This window comes from Abramis brama (assembly GCF_963993115.1).
Source record: "Abramis brama genome assembly, chromosome: 1".
Taxonomy (NCBI): domain Eukaryota; kingdom Metazoa; phylum Chordata; class Actinopteri; order Cypriniformes; family Leuciscidae; genus Abramis; species Abramis brama.
In genome coordinates this window covers 37,539,042-37,555,649 of record NC_139963.1, presented here as the reverse complement: position 1 = coordinate 37,555,649, position 16,608 = coordinate 37,539,042, and the positions used below count along the sequence as shown (strand labels likewise).

The 16,608-nt window shown below is 39.5% G+C and overlaps 1 protein-coding gene across 5 annotated transcripts in view; it reads left to right on the top strand.

Annotated features, from left to right (window-relative positions):
- Nucleotides 1-15,817, top strand: part of axin1 (axin 1) — a 38,599-nt gene extending 22,782 nt beyond the window's left edge. For 2 of the 5 annotated variants that reach the window (XM_084129994.1, XM_084129995.1), the window contains exons 5-10: nt 4,876-5,013; nt 8,992-9,539; nt 9,882-10,052; nt 10,210-10,458; nt 12,164-12,313; nt 13,586-15,817. In XM_084129994.1, coding sequence (XP_083986120.1) covers nt 4,876-5,013; nt 8,992-9,539; nt 9,882-10,052; nt 10,210-10,458; nt 12,164-12,313; nt 13,586-13,712 — 1,383 coding nt within the window. In that variant the 3' untranslated portion in view covers nt 13,713-15,817. Of the gene's footprint in view, nt 1-4,875; nt 5,014-8,991; nt 9,540-9,881; nt 10,053-10,209; nt 10,459-11,501; nt 12,314-13,585 lie in introns of all 5 variants that reach the window. The other 3 variants (XR_014608343.1, XM_084129997.1, XM_084129996.1) reach the window with 3 other exon arrangements.
- Nucleotides 15,818-16,608: the final 791 nt, after the last annotated feature.

The following is a 16,608-nucleotide window of genomic DNA, read 5'->3' as shown; positions in this document are numbered from 1 at the left end:
TTGACTTTACAACACTTTTTGTGTGTGTGCTCTACCTTTTTATTCCATCTCTCTCTCTCTCTCTCTCTATCTCTCTCTCTCTCTCTCTCTCTCTCTCTCTCTCTCTCTCTCTCTCTCTCTCTCTCTCTTTTCTTTTTCTCTTTCACCCCCACTCCTTCTTTTTATTTTCTTCTCTGTGCCTTGTCTCCGTCCATCATCTTCTGGTCTTTCCCTGTCATTCTTACTCTCTCTTTTCTTCCCCCTGCCTTGTCTCTCCCATCGCCCCTAAAATGAATGTGCATTCTTAAGATGCACAGCGGTGGCTGGGGAGCTTTGATCATGTGCCGGCGAATAGCTGATGGAGAGTGAGAGAGCGCGAGTGTGCTGTCTAAAGCGTTCCTGATGCTCTCGTCAGCTCTGCCTGCTCTGCCCCAGCAGATGTGAAGCCGCCTCCTCTGATGGCTCGGCTTTCCCACTGTACCGGCTCCAGCATAATTGGAGCCTCTGAGATAGAGCCCAATTTAACAGAGCAAACATACACTTCCCCTCACTGGGGCCTTTCACTCATCCTATAGAGACTGAAAGCTGTGGAGGCAGCGAAGACACTTCAGCACGTACGTGCATGACGTACGGGAAGCTCTTGACTAATTTTTCTGCATGTGCACCAATATCTGATTATCAAAACCACAATTTGCAGGTGTACAAACTTTCCTAAAGAGATAGTTCATCTGAAAATGTGAGTTCTGTCACTGTTTATTCACCCTCATGTCGTTCCAAACCTGTATGACTGACTTGCTTTATTTAAATGAACACAAAATGAAGTTTAGAAGGATATTCATGTGACTCAATAACAGTAGTATTTGCATAATTACAGTGGGTTTGCTCCTCTGCCATTGACCCTCTCTGTGAGAAATGCTGCCAGTGTAGATCCGGCAACAAGCGGAGTGATACAAATTGTGAAACGTTTCCATGTGATAATAGTAGAAAAAAGGCTCTCAGCCAATCAGGTTCGAGAACCGGAACTAACAGTATATTTTAGAGATGCGCCCGAAGCGAATACTATGTTTGGAAAGGAAATGACGCATTCTACAGAGCCCTTAAAGACACATGGTGATATAATATTTCAGTGCGTTTGCTTTCTCTCCCAATTACATAGTTGGGTAATTTTATTGTATATTACTTGCGGGCATCAGTGAGACGCTATTAATATGCAGGGTATTGGAATTGCTTTTGAATTTCCAATTTGCGATCACACGTACTCTTTGTATAGGGAGTGGCGGTACTGACCTCACATTTTACAAGATAAGATATGTCATTGACGCTTAATAAGTTGCACACCAAGTCCTTCACCTTTGTCCTGTCAGTCATCTCTCCTTACTGTCTTCACATGAAATCTGATGTACTGTAATGTAACCGACCGCTGCAACCCTAGCAATGTCCCTTTAGGGGCTCCGTAGAATGCACTACTCATTTTCCGTGCCTTTTCGAATTCAGATTTAGGCTTCGGGGACATCCCTTATAGCCTGGCAAGCCAGACCTACATCAAGATGTTAGGTCTGGCAACTCACCATAGACACGGCTCAATCCGAGGGGCGGGATAAACGGCTGTCTTTCAAATTCCCTCTGCACGCAATAGGACAGCGCTTCAACCAACCAGAGCGCTTTCCCAACTGCGGAGCTGTTAGTTGATAGATTCAACTTTTGCCATATCTGGCCGGCAAAACTACGAACACATCTTCCTTTTTTTAAGAATGACTTAAGTGCCGTTCTTTGCTCTTTTCTCAAAGAAAAACTTAACTCCAAGTCCTCCAGAGTCGTGGCCAGAGCCGATTCAAAAGACTGTTCTCCAGCAGCCGCCATTCTTTGTTTTCAAGTAGCAGGGAACCATCGCAACTCTGTCGTCATTATGTTAAGCCCGCCCCGCCTACTCTATACACGATGTGATTGGCCTGACCCAATTTAGGTTTTTACAGCTCGAAAGTCAACGGAGAGTTGCTAGACTACCCTGGCTGCAAAATACATTTTGCTGCCGCTAGGGTGCGTCTAGATTTCTAGCAGGGTGTCCGCGCGGTAGTAAAAGGTAGTAAAAAGAATCTACCAAAATTAAGGCCCTTGAAGGGTAGTAAAAGGTAACAAACGCAATTTGACTTGGTAGTACATTTTTCATCACCACCTCAATATATATGAGTTTCCATTTTTTTGCTTAATATTTGTGTCTCCATATTTTAACTTCATCTAGCATAAATTAAAAATATATACGGTGCTAACAGGACCTGGCGGGCTCGACATTAACGCTTGTCCGGGACAAGTGGATTTTTTGAAGGGACGAGTAAAAGAGAATTTTACTTGCCCGACCGGACAAGTAGCCTGATTAAACGTCAATAACAAAAAAATAACTAGGGAATCACTAAAATGAGAGAATGATTCTGATTGTATTATATTTATTTGAAGTTGCGATCGATAGTGGATAAGTATTACTGACGGTAACAAGGTTGCGCTGTTGAGGCTCGCACAGCCTCTCGAGGAGAAATCCAAACAAATGTAAACTCAGTTTAACCTCTGTTAACAACATACTACCAGTGCCAAAATTCAAAATGTGTTTTAATATTTGCAGATTTAAATGTATCAGAGCTGATTGAACACAGATGAGGATATTTCTTCAGAATAAATTATATTTACAGCACACACACACCAAAAAAATTCCGGACAAGCAACTTTTTTACTCGGACAAGTGAATGACAGATTTACTTGTCCAAACGACAAGCACATGAAAAGGCTTAATGTCGAGCCCTGGCCTGGGTGAGTCGGAGTTGATAGCAATGACAAAGTGGCAAGGTTATTATTCACCTTATTAGGGCTAAGGGCTATGGTTAGGATAACTCAAGGGCTAGGGTTAAGATAAGGACAACTGAAACTCAACTCGACACTACAAAAAAAAAACATAATTGACAATGACAATACTTAATGATCACAATTAAACATTAGTGTACCTAATATGTATGATGGGTGTGACAGTGGCACACTTATACCACACTTATACCTTATAGTAAGTAGTAAGTAGATTAAAATCACACAAATGAGATTTAAAAGTGAATAATGACAAATTTTGGCCTGTTCCTCAATTAAGATTCATTGCATGAAAAAGAGTGAGCAAGCGACTTGCCTAACATCTGCTTTTTTTTGTTCAATGAAATAAAGAACATTTATATGGATTTAGAACAACGTTATGTAAGTAAATGATGATATAATTTTCATTTTTAGCTGAACTGTTGACCATTAATTCCTATTGCTACATCTTGCTACATTGCATTCACATTATGTTTATGGTTCTAAACCTTTAACACTATCTCGCTTAGATTTCTCTTTTCCCCTTTGGTTGTATTCTCCCATTCTGTCTCTGTTAAGTTTAAAAGGCTCTCTTATATTCTGTAAGCGTGGTCTGTGGCAGGGAAGCAGTGTTAGTAACCAAAACGCCTTGTCAAGACTTGACAGATTCTGCAGTTCCACTGGGCATGTAACCGTGTGGGCTGCGGAGGAGACTGATGAATCTTAAGCAAACAGAAGGCCAGAACAAAGAAAGCTGGAACAGACTTTAGATCAGATTTGGCCCTGTAATCAAAATTTTAACGGCTCCTGTAAGGGTTTTATTGGACCTTGTCCAGGCACTGCCTGCAACTATATTTCTTCATGTGTCTGTCCTCCTCCCCCGTCTCTCTTTTTCTCCTTCCAGACTTCTGGAATAATACATTTCCTGGATGTCTGTTGTTTGGAGTTTCATTGGTTTTAGAAGAGAAAATGGTACAATAAAGATCTATATGCAGCTTTCCCCTGTGCAACATGATCTGCTCAGATGAAGAGTGATTATCTGATAGGCAGCTCTTCTTTGTTACATGTTTTGGGTTCATGTTGCAAGTGCAAGATATGAAGGTGGATTGATTTTTGGTGTATTTAACCGTTTCTCATTTCCAGTTGTATGTTTTCTGACTGCTTCCTCTGCCCCGTTCTTTACCATGGGGTTTCAAATAGGGCATAATTCTGTTAGGGCACGGATCATTGTATCACAGTCGACACTAGAGGAGGACAGAGTGCTTGAGTGTAGTTTACTTAATACTTAGTTTTATTTTCAGTTTGAAAGTTCCCAAAATTATCCGACGACATGTATAGACTGAGAAATGTACATTACCTTTCAAAGTAAACCTTGGAGTCAGTAATATTATTAATAATAAATAAAAAAAATGTAATTGTATTTATATTAATACTTTAGGCAAGAATTCATTAAATTCAGGCTCCAAGCCTTTTACTCACCAGTTGCCCGCTAACCTTTTTTAATGAATTTTGATGATCGTCAAATCACACCAGTTATGATGTAATTCTATGAATATATAGTCTCACGTGCTGCATGTTTCAGAGTAAAGCCAAATCACAGCACTGTGTTCATTTTCATTCACAGTTTTGACTCACATTAAATGCGACTCTGCAAGTGCTGTGTGTTTGAGTCGCTTATAATTTGCATTGGGGAACAAATTTGCCAATCATCTTCCCATCTTCTAAACCATCTTCCTTATTTTTTGTCTTTGGCTGATCACATGCCTGCAACCGTTTAACCTATTTGGTGGATCTGTTTTCGACCAAAGTAATAGCAACAATATTGTATTGTATTATATGCTATCTTTTGTTTGTCCTTTTAAGCTGATTTAAGCTTAATTCTCAATAGCACATTATCCAAAAATGTGTGTGTTTGTCTGTCTAGCCTGGATGAATGTTCTCCTGCTTTCAATATTGTATTTTACACTGTTGTGTTATTGTTTAATCAGCAGCCGTAGTTTCGTTTTTAAGAGCATTGCATTAAATGTGAATGGTGACCTTGAGTATTGACCCGCATTGTCTTCCCATCAGCGCACTAACCGGATACCAAAGGATATTCACGTCGAGCCGGAAAAGTTTGCGGCGGAGCTGATCAGCAGGCTGGAGGGGGTGCTGAGGGAACGCGAGGCAGAAGAAAAACTGGAGGAGCGGCTCAAGAGGGTTCGACTGGTGAGTAGTGCATCCAAATATGCCAGGGAATCGTCACGTCTCCACTGCACTTCGAGCTTTAGCAGATAGATCAAACACTGAGGCCTGTGCCTCCTGTCATCACGAGTGAACCAGGCGGATGTGTTATAAAGACTCCCTGTCTTATCAAGGGGACTTCGCTCATTTCTTTCGTCTTTTTGTTTTTTTCAGTGTCAGGTGATTCGCTTGCCGAGATTGAGCTACTTGCTAGTCTGCCTCAGTGTAATGACTTTGTTTGAAGTCAGTCGGGGCGTGAAGAAATGCTTGCGCGCACCGCAAATGGGAATCTTTTTCCCGACTCAAAGCCAGGTGTTAAGTCTCAAGGCAGATTATTTATGTAGTTTGGCCTCCTGTAAGAGGAACTTCCGTCACAGAACAGTGACTTTGAGTTAAGAGCCGAAGGAGGAATGTCATTTGTCTCTTAATTGATATTCTCACCGGTGCCTCAGCTTTCAGCAAACTTGTTTCAAGTTTTCTTTACCTATCAGCGGAGCGACTGGCTTCTATATACGGCACTTGTGCTCTTTGGTCCACTGAGCAGGAAGGACTCTGACAGTTAAACATGCTTTTGCCAGCTACTGAGCCTTGACGAGTCTGCATAACACCCCAGAAAGATGATTTCAGGGTTTTCTGGTCGTTTTCAGATGGTTCAGTTTTTAGAGGTTGAATCAGCGCAATGGGAATTGGATGGTTTGTGCATTGCGGTTGGATTTGTGTTGTCTCCCACCTTTTTTTTCCTTTTTTTTTTGGCATGATCTGTCAAAGATCATCCAGAGCGCTGACCTGCACAGCTGTTCAGTAAAAATAAAATGATACTCAGGCCAAGTCCTCAGAATTCCTTCTCTCCTTGGACTTCGCTACCTGGAGAGAGAATCAAAGCATTGTTGAGGCTTTGGTTTTATTGACTTTCTCCATTATGAAAATGAGAAGACAACCAAATGAAAAGGCACGTTTGAAGGAGAAGGAAATTTGCTGGAAGTAAAATGTACTTGTGTTGTTAACATAGTTTTAAATAATGCACATGCTACCATTCAAAACTCAACATTTTTGCTCACCAAGGCTGCATTTATTTAAACAAAACTACAGTAAGAACTGTAATATTGTGAGAAATTCTGTAACTTTTCTATTTAGAAATATTTGTATCAACATTATAAATGTTGAAATCATTTATGCAGCTTAATGTTTTTTGTGGAAAGGTAATACAATTATATTTTTTCCGGATCCTTAGATGAATAGAAATGTCAAAGGAACAGCATTTGTATGAAAAATAAATCTTTTGTAACAATTATAAATGACTTTACTGTCAATTTTGTTCAATTTAATGCATCCTTGATTAAATAGAATAATAATAATAATAATAATAATAATAAATAAACATTTGTATAATTCAGCTCGTACAATTCAACAGTCAAGTGAAATGTGTATGTCAATTTGAAATACTGTAATAATGTGGACTGATAAAGTATAATCTATTCATATAAAATTTGTTTTAATTAGTAACTAGCAGAAAAGATACTCCGTGAAGAAAACTATGCATAGTTTAACCCACATTAACAAAGTGCAATGATGGTAACACTGCAATACAACTAACAAAATGTGATGACTTTAAATTATTATTAAATTAGTATTGCTTAAAACAGTTACACAAAAAATGATTCATTTTATGGGGAAAAACAATCAGAAACAACCTTAAGTTACAATATGTTGGATACTATGCAGATTAAAGATACTACATCCAGTAATTAGCCTGTAACACTGCATGAATGTGACTAATCATACAGAATGTGACTAAAATATGTAAATTTAGTCACCAGACTATGATTGAAACTAGGGATGGGACGGTATGAAAATTTTATATCACGATTATAGTGACCAAAATTATCGCGATTATCAATATTATCACGGTTTTGTTAAAACGAGATGAAAGTTTTTCAAAAAGAGTTGATGATCACACTGAAGACATTTCAAGAAGTTTAATATTTGAAAATCAACAAACAACAAATAAAACAAGCAGCTCTATGCACTTTTTAAAGCAAGATTCTATTATGTGGTATTTCCTTCCTTATAATGACGGTCGTCAATAGCAATGCATTATAACACCGCGCACATCCATTGTAACGGCCGCCTAGTGTTAAGTAGTGTTCATGACATGAATGTTGATGTGCCTTTAAGATAACTTCTTCTATGGCGTACGTTATTGTATGCATGCTGGTTTTATGTGAGCGCGCACGCACACAGTGAGAGTGAGATTGCTCGCGCAAAGAGGAAGATGACCTCTACTGCTGACCGTTGTTTTATTATAATGTGTTTACTTCCACTTTGATTTGTAGCGTGTTTTAGAGTGTTTTATTTTCCCTTTTAACATTCGCTCTTCGACATGTATGTGAAGTGTGCGCTTAACTGAGAGAAAACATCTATAAAAGTCTCGTGGAACTAACAGTTCATTTGCACTGTCTTGTATCTGGGTAACGTTAGTATTCAAACTCTCTGACAGACGTTACACCATGATCACAATGGACGCGCTCTCTCGTTTCATTCAAATACAACTTGCCGTCTTGCGTCTCCGTTTTTAATTGTATTTTAAAATTAAATCAGAGTTGATTTATTGTTTACAGAGTTTGATAATATTGTTGTGATGATCATCTTGTCTGAACGATTGTTTTGTACGCTGTAATGGATTTATAAACAGGTAAGATTTAAAACATTAATCTCAATTCAATGTCCCCGTAATTATGTGCTAAAAAAAATCGGTGTAATAAGTGTATAATGAATATAAATTATTATCCCTTAAATGTCACATAGTCTTGTTTGAACTTGTTCGTTCGTCTTTGGCTCAAAGCCACTTGCTGCGAACTTTTCTTTGCGGAAGCTTCACGTTTATTTCAAGTGATTGATATAAAATAGTTCAACTTAAAACAACATTTTATGCCCAATTATTTCCTAGTAGTTTTGGTATTGAGGTCAAAGTTAACTTGCCTTGCGTTCGCTATACAACAGTGGGTAATGGTCACACAAGACGACTCGGCTACTTTCTTGTGCATGTTCTGCAGACAGGGTGACCATCCTCGATTAAGTTTCCCTCAGGATTTTTGTTAAAGCCAAAATATGACCACACCTCAGAATTGGTTCTCTTAAAAGGCAGAAAAATCTCCCGAGCACGGTCACTGCCTTCCGCAATTCCTTCTTGAATAAAAAAAAACAACAACATTGCGCGCTGCGCCTGCATCAGACTGTTGCTGGCTGAACAGGATCTAAAATCGCGATAATCAAACACGGTTTTAATGATAATTAAATTTTAAACGATATTACTAACCGTCAGTGCATTTTATCGTGGTTTATAGTGAAACCGGTAATCGTCCCATCCCTAATTGAAACTAAATTTGTCAAACAGGATTCAGTGTTGTTTGCCAGTAAAATCAAAATCAGAGAGAATGGCAGAACAAATAAGCAAGTAAAATATTAAGTGTTATTAAATTAAGAAAACTGACATATCAGATCATTTATAATGTGATGAAGAGAGGTCTGTGTTTGTCCAGAAATATTATCATGATTAAAATGAATATTAAAGTCATGTTTTGATTAATAAGAGAATTCTCTCATGGCTCTGTTTCAGGTCATTGTGCGTTTTTGAATGTGACCATGACAAATGCCAATTAATATATGCTTGAAAGGGCGACATCTGCTGGTTCAAACTGTTACTGCACAGTGATTCTTCAGCCTATTTATTTTCTGTTATCGACTTGCTCACCTGGCTGATTTCATATATATATATATATATATATATATATATATATATATATATATATATATATATATATGAAGTATTATACAGTATCACACACACACATACATATATATATATTTTTTTATTTCATTTTTTTAATACACATCCATTATACTAAACGTCTGAGATTTTGAAAAAGTATCTTGTCATCATTGAATAATCTCTGTGTCATGCAGGAAGAAGAAGGTGACGATGCAGACGTCTCCACCGCTCCCTCCCTGGCCAATCACAGGTTTCCTCCCGCGGTCCACATGCAGCATTATGGCGGTCGCTACTCTGAAACGAGCTACAACGGGCTGCAGCTACGGGATGCACACGAGGAAAACCCCGAGAGCATCCTGGATGAACATGTGCAGCGTGTTATGAAAACCCCCGGCTGTCAATCTCCAGGCACGGGCCGTCACTCTCCAAAGTCCCGCTCCCCAGACGGGCTGCCGGCGGGCAAGAATCCCGGGCTTATAATGCCACTGTCTGGTGGCCAAGGCAAGCACCAGGCTCGGCTGGGCCCGAAGGCTGATGCGGCGCACATGCACCATCACAAACACGTTTACCACACACACTATGCCGCGGGGGGGAAGCCCAAAGAACAGGTGGAGGTGGAACCCTCGAAGGTGCACGGGGGCTTAGCCTGGAACACGGAGCAACACCACTATGGATCCAAGTCACGCAACTATGCAGATGGAATGAGCGTCGGTCCCAACGGCATGGACCCCATGGGTTACGGGTATGTGTCTCAGTGGCTTTTGTTATATATACATATACACTACCATTCAAAAGTTTGGTGTTGGTTAAGACTTTTTTAATGTTTCTACACTCACTTCTGCTAACCAAGGCTGCATTTACTTGATGATAAATCAAAAACAGTAAAATTGTAAGGTAACCTTACAATAAGGTTCATTAAGGTAACATTAGTTAATGAATTAACTAACAGTGAGCAATACATTTGCTCATACATTTACCCCCCCCCCCCCCCCACCCCCAAACTTTTGAACTGTGGTGTATATTGGAAGCATTAAGTGAAGCCGTTTATCTTCAGTGATTTTGATGTTCTTGTGTCTCACTGTAGCAGTAAAGGCAGCACTCTGTCAAAGCGGCCGGTCAGAAAAGGGGAAGATGGTCGAAACTATGAGATGCGAGAGCCCTTGCCCCTGGATGATATGGAGAGGAACCAGAAGATACTGCAGTGGATGATGGAGGGTGAGAAGGAAGCTGGACGCTATAAGAGGAGCCCTTACGGGTGAGAGCCTTTCTTAGTGTATAATCTAGAGACATTATTCAATAATGATGTCTGACCAGCTATTCAATTAGTTGTTAGAAATTATGCAAAATTAAAAAAAGCACTGTTTTTCAAAAGGAATCATGTAAAAGCTCTTTTGGTCTTGCATATTCCTTAGCAGCATCTCCGGCTCCAAGAAAGCTCCGAGTCACGAGGTGTCGAGGCCCAGTTCGGTGGAGCGGCCGGGGGCTGTGCACCCTTGGGTGACCGCTCAGCTCCGCAACAGCGTGCAGCCCTCCCATCCCTTCATCCAGGACCCAACCATGCCCCCCAACCCAGCCCCCAACCCCCTCACACAGCTGGAAGAGGCACGCAGGCGGCTTGAGGAAGAGAGGAGGAAGTCTGGAACGCTGCAGGCCAAGCAGAGGTGAGCGGACGCGTCCACAGAAGGTCATAATTCATAGAAGAAACACAGTGGCCGGATTTGTTATTGCTTGAAAATAATCACGTTATTTGCCTTTGGGTCAGTGACGCTCAGTTTTTGACCTGGATCATTTATTCAGAATCAAAAGCACTTAATAAAACTTTGAGTTTTTAATTTTTGAACTTAAATACATTTTTTGGGGGAGCATAATATCAAAGATGTCAGGGTGAAACTTTCCTAATATCATAATGTATGGAAATAAACATCTTAAAATAATGAAATTCTTGATAAGAAAGTCTTAAGTAGTTTGTTATGATCTTTGTTGTTATTAGTAGTAGTAATGATGGTAGAATCATTAATAATAATGATAATACTGATAATAATAATATTTAGAATTTATTCAGATTTTAATCTTGAATTGTTTTGGATCTGTTAAAATATTTGAAGAAAAACTACTGCCAAATCAAACTAGTTAGACCAATGTTCTGAAACAATCTGAAAAACAAAACCGGAAATGATGTCATAGTAAGGGCCCCTTTAGACCCTCATGACTGTGTCAAGGCCAATAAGTCAAATAACTTGACCTTTTTATGACAAGGCAAGGTTTGCCCATTCCGGTCATGTGGTGTGACTCCTCAAATACTTTCTACCTTTGTAAAGTTTTATTGAAAATGACTAAGCAAGACTTGCATGTATTTGAGGTGTAAGGAAAATGTTAGTTTATACTTGCTGGTTCCACCACATGACATTTTTAAGGTCAGTAAATCAACTCTTTTGTTGAAAATGCTATTAACGTTTTTAAAATCCACATGAAACCAGAGACTGTTTTTAGCATTTTGCATATGCAGTTTAAACTTAAAATTGTTCTTTCTATTGGACGTTTGTCAGTGACCCATCTATTACCCATAATGCACAATGCAAGGCTGCCTCCTCTTCCCCGCCCTGTTCCGGCACACACTGTGGCTGGCTGAGGTGCATGCGTGTAATGAGGCGGTGTGAGCCTGCAAACGCAGCCGGTGTGTCTCTAACTCGGGGTTGTTCCTCAGGTATGTGATGGAGGTGATCCAGAGGGGTCGCACCGCTGTCAGGCCCGCTCTGTTTCCCACGCTCAGTGTGGTGCCCGCCGTCTCCGACACGGAGCTCTCCGAGTCAGAGTATGTTCCCAGTACTTCTTCATAGAGCGTAGCCCTTCCTTTCACCATCCCATGCTACCGATACATGCACTTGCATGTGTTTGTCAGGGCTGTGCCTTCATGTAGTTCACTAACGCTTCTGTGTGTAGCGCTTTCAAGAGTGTAATATAGACTGACCAGTCTTAGCGCGTAGTTCCTCACAGATTTGGTTGGTTCCAGTGTATTAACCACTGATCGGCTGGAGGAGAGCTAATGCAGATATGCGGTGACATCAAAGCTTTGGTGTGGATGAGATGAAAGCGCCACAACAGTGCAAATGTTTTTTGTTTTTTTTCTTCTTCTGAGGAACATTTGTCAGACATCTGGAATTCATTTTACTTTGCAACAGTAAACCGAGTCTCTGCTGACCACCAGCACTCGTGTCCACTTCAAACCCAGTAGAGCACGTACAAGGGCTTTCAGATACGGCCTTCAGGACATTCTCATTTTGTTGCTAAAACGCACCATTTTATCCCATCTTATTATGGAATAAATGCTTTGGTTTGTTTTTCAAGTGCCTTTTGGTTCATTTGCAGGCATAAGAATATGAAGAAGCAGCCCTGTGAGAACATCACCGTGGCCTATTACTTCTGCGGAGAGCCCATCCCGTACAGGACGTCCGTCAAAGGGAGGATCGTCACTCTGGGACAGTTCAAGGAGCTGCTTACCAAGAAAGGGAGCTACAGGTAAACCTTCTACGCTTTTTGTTCTTAGCATCAGTAGGTTTTTGAGGACCGTCTGTAGTGTTTAGTTTAGATGATCAAGGGATGGTTCACCCAAAAATGAAGATTCTGTCATTTACTCAGTCTCATGTCGTTCCAAACTAGGAAGAGAAATTCTTAACACTGTGCGGGTCGCATTTGAAATTCTGTTTTTTAAAACTATTCGAATATATATTCGAATTTAGAATATTCGTTGACAGCCCTAATCAGTATAAAAGTATCATAGAATGGCTTCATACCACTTTCACATCAGTCTTTTTAAAGAAAGAAACAAATGAATACGTTTATTCAGCAAGGATGCACCAAAAGTGACATTAAAGACATTTCTATTATAACAAAAGATTTCTTTCAAATAAATGCTTTCTATTCATCAAATCCTGAAAAAAACAAATGTATCACTGTTTCTACAACAATGTTAACCAGCACAACTGTTTTAACATTGATAATAATAACCAGAAATGTTTCCTGAGCATCAAATTAGAATGATTTCTGAAGGATCATGTGACACTGAAGCCTAGAGTAATGATGCTGAAAATTCAGCTTTATCACAGAAATAAATTGAATTTTAGAATATATTCAAACAGAAAACGGTTATGAGGATGTGTAAATAATGACAGATAACAAACGATTTCTTTAAACTTATTTCCAGTATCAAATGGCTATATACTGTAGTGGCCAAAAGTGATGTCCAGGCTAGGAAAATTGACATTTTCACCCTTTATTCAAATATTAAACATTTGTTAAAGATTTTGAAAATATATTGTGTAGTTGTGCTTGGAGTTAATTGTTTAATTTGTGATAAATTGTGCGTACATCATTTTTGGACAGGCTGTCATACAAAGAAATTATGAACACCCACAAAAACAAGAGAGATCCAATAACATATTAATAACTGATTGTGTTGCAGTCAGAGTATGCTTTTCCTGTGAGCTTTTTGTTTTACCATGCAATTTTTCTGCATAGTAAAATAAAACCTGTAACAGTAGTTTGCCTTTTTGCTAAATCATTTTGTCAGATGAATACTTTAACCAAGTTTAGTGTTTTGTTATTCTTTTTATGGTTTAATCGAACTTGTAGGGTCGTAAACACACATCTCCTCCGGATATCACTTTTGGCTGTATAATACTATTTAATTATACACTGTTTTGATTTATACTTTTGTCAATTAAACTGAATTATTTGACTGACATAGATGAAATTAAACCATCACGATCCCTCTCCCTCACCACACCTCAGGTATTATTTCAAGAAAGTGAGCGACGAGTTCGACTGCGGAGTGGTGTTCGAGGAGGTACGCGAAGACGACGCCATCCTGCCCATCTTCGAGGAGAAGATCATCGGGAAAGTCGAGAAGATCGACTGAGACGGGAAGAGAGGGAATCGGGTCTGCAGAGGAGCGAGCAGGTGCTGAGATTGGTACAGCGAACGTGGACGTGCGGGAGAGCGAGAGGTGCAGAAACGGGGAAGGTTGCTGTGGAAAGTACACTATTTACTCCGAGGCTTCTACCTCTGCACAAACGGCTTTTAAAGTCAAGTCAAACAGCTGCTCAGTGCTCAAGATCACTGCATTGTGCACAGAGAGCCCTTGGACTCACAGAGACGAAAGCGCGAGGCAGCGTTCTCTCACTTTTGCTATATTTCTAACTCTGAAAAATGTAATGTAGCAATGTAAAGTTAGCCTAGAAAAAAAGTACTATGAGAATATGTTTACTAAAGCTGCATATTTTTGATATGACGTATCAGAAGGAACATATCCTTTCTAATTTAACAACTCTTGTAATTTTATATGTACTGGTACCAGATATGTACAGACTGTCTGTTTAAAAGGAAAAAGAGAAAGTTTTATATCTATTTAAATATTTAAAAAACAAAAAACAAAAAAAAAAGAGAGAGAGAGAGAAATCGGTTTAACCCATATCAAAGCTGCGGCATCAACCTGACCCCGAAACGGTGGTAGATTTCACGAAGCTGCGGTTACGGAGGCTGTTCGAGGAGAGGAAATCATAACCCACGCTTTACCCACGCTTTTAACTCATAAAACCGGTTTGTAATCAGTCCACATCGGAGAGGGAGGAGTCAGCCGGCGCTGCACTTTTCACTGCATTATGCATTGATGTCAAAGGGGAATCGCTTCGAACGAAAGTCCTGTACAACGATGCCTTCACATTGCTCCGTGTCTTTCGGTGATGTCATGACATGCATAATGCGTAATCCCCCCCCTCTTCACGCACACCATGATACGAGGGCAAAGGATGAATGTCCCGACATTACAAAACAAATATCTTGAGATTTTTGAGTGGAACAACTATAGGTCTGTAGTTTATATCCAGAATCTGTAAGGTTGCTTTCCAGGTGCTCGCGTGTGTAAGACCCACAGCGGCACTGACGCCTGTTTATGAGCAGGAGAATGTGAGACTTGTGGAAGAGGACACGACGTTCCGGTCGTCCTGGGGTCCATCGTCTACCGAGTGCCATTGGACAATATAATGATCATGTTTACACATACCTTAATGTATTACAGAACAAGAAACGAATAAAGAATTGTAGCCTTTTCAGTTTAACACGGCTAAACGTGGTGCCTGGCGAGAATGGTTTTAAAAAAAAAAATTTAGTTTTAGCCTGCCTTGTTGAGATCATGAAACACCAAAGAGAACAATCTATCACAGGAGCCGGCTAAAATCCGTTTGCGTTGTTTCAGCAACAAAAATGAAGCTCCTCTATAGAGTTTTCAGGCTGCGTGTTGTAACGAAACGCTGAGAAGTGTTGTAAACGCTAGGGAAGGCCTGGCGAGACCGAGCCAGACGTGGTGCTGTAACGTTAGAATGTTTTTGTTGTTGTTCTGGCGTCCCATCTTAATGCTAGTTTTAAAATTTTAAATTCCCGGTGTAGTTTGATTTAAGTTGCCATTGTCGTCAATGTTTTTTTTTTTCAGTGATTGTGTTTTTTCGACCTTCATTCAATTTGAATTATTTTGGTCCTCCATCAACTTGAACAATATGGGTACTTGATGCAAAATATGGAACATTTCTCATGTTTGTTTTGACTCATTTTAATTACGGTGTAATTATCAACTGGGATGTAAAGAGTTAACTACTGTGAATAGCCTGGATGTGAGCTCTTCTCACTGAATGATGGATGACCTGTACATAGACATCACAGAGTGCCTTTCTGACCATTCTCATCTCTGATCCACTGTCTGCTCTCCTCACTCCATGTGTCCAGTACCAGGGACTTGCATTATGTTTTTAAGTTTCTTAAGAACTTTTTTTTTTGTTAGATTCCTATGCGAAGAGCATCAACACACTTAAAGTCTTTGTAAATATGTACATTTTTTTTTTTTTATGCGTCTTCAACTACAACCAGCAACCCAATTTGGATATTTAGTGCCCTGGTTCTGCTTAAGTGTGCCGAGTTGTACAGTTATCATTTTATGGTACTTTGGACAATAAAGATATGTAATAAAAGAAACGTGTAGTTCTCTTGTTACTTTTTGTATGAATTTATTTATAAATTATATTTATGTTTGTAGTTATTTGGGTTGTTTTCTCAATGCTTATTTTAACTTTTTCTCCAATAATTTGAAGTTTATTAAGACTTCCTATTTTTTTTTTTTAACAAAGACTAAACAGACGATGGCGCTCTTGTTTCCTAGCAACAGTTTCATGAGCTTTGCCAATATCTCATGCAGCTGCCGATGGCTGAGGTGCCACATAATGAATTATGAAAGATCATATAAAAGAAGCGATTAAAAACATCTTAAATCTGCAATACAGTATTTCCTTTTGATAAAAATTAACATCAATTATTGTAGTCAATTAACACCGACTCAACACCGGTACGTTTATAATTGTAATGATTTATAATTTGAGCAGTCGGGTCGGATTTCGCGGGAAATGTCAGATTTTCAGAAAAGAAAAAGCCATGTGATGCGTTTCAGTTCTGACAGCTTATAGCCACAACTAATGAGAATCATTAACACAATTAATCGTTCAAAAAGGCAACCATCTGAGGAATCATCCATTAGTAAAACAAAGAACCCTAGTTCAGACCTTAGTTTCAGTAGTCATGTCAAAGCAATAACTAAATCAGCATACTATCATCTGAAAAATATTGCAAGAATTAGATGCTTTGTTTCCAGACAAGACTTAGAGAAACTTGTTCATGCTTTCATCACCAGCAGGGTGGATTATTGTAATGGACTCCTCACTGGCCTTCCCAAAAAGACCATAAGACAGTTGCAGCTCATACAGAACGCTGCT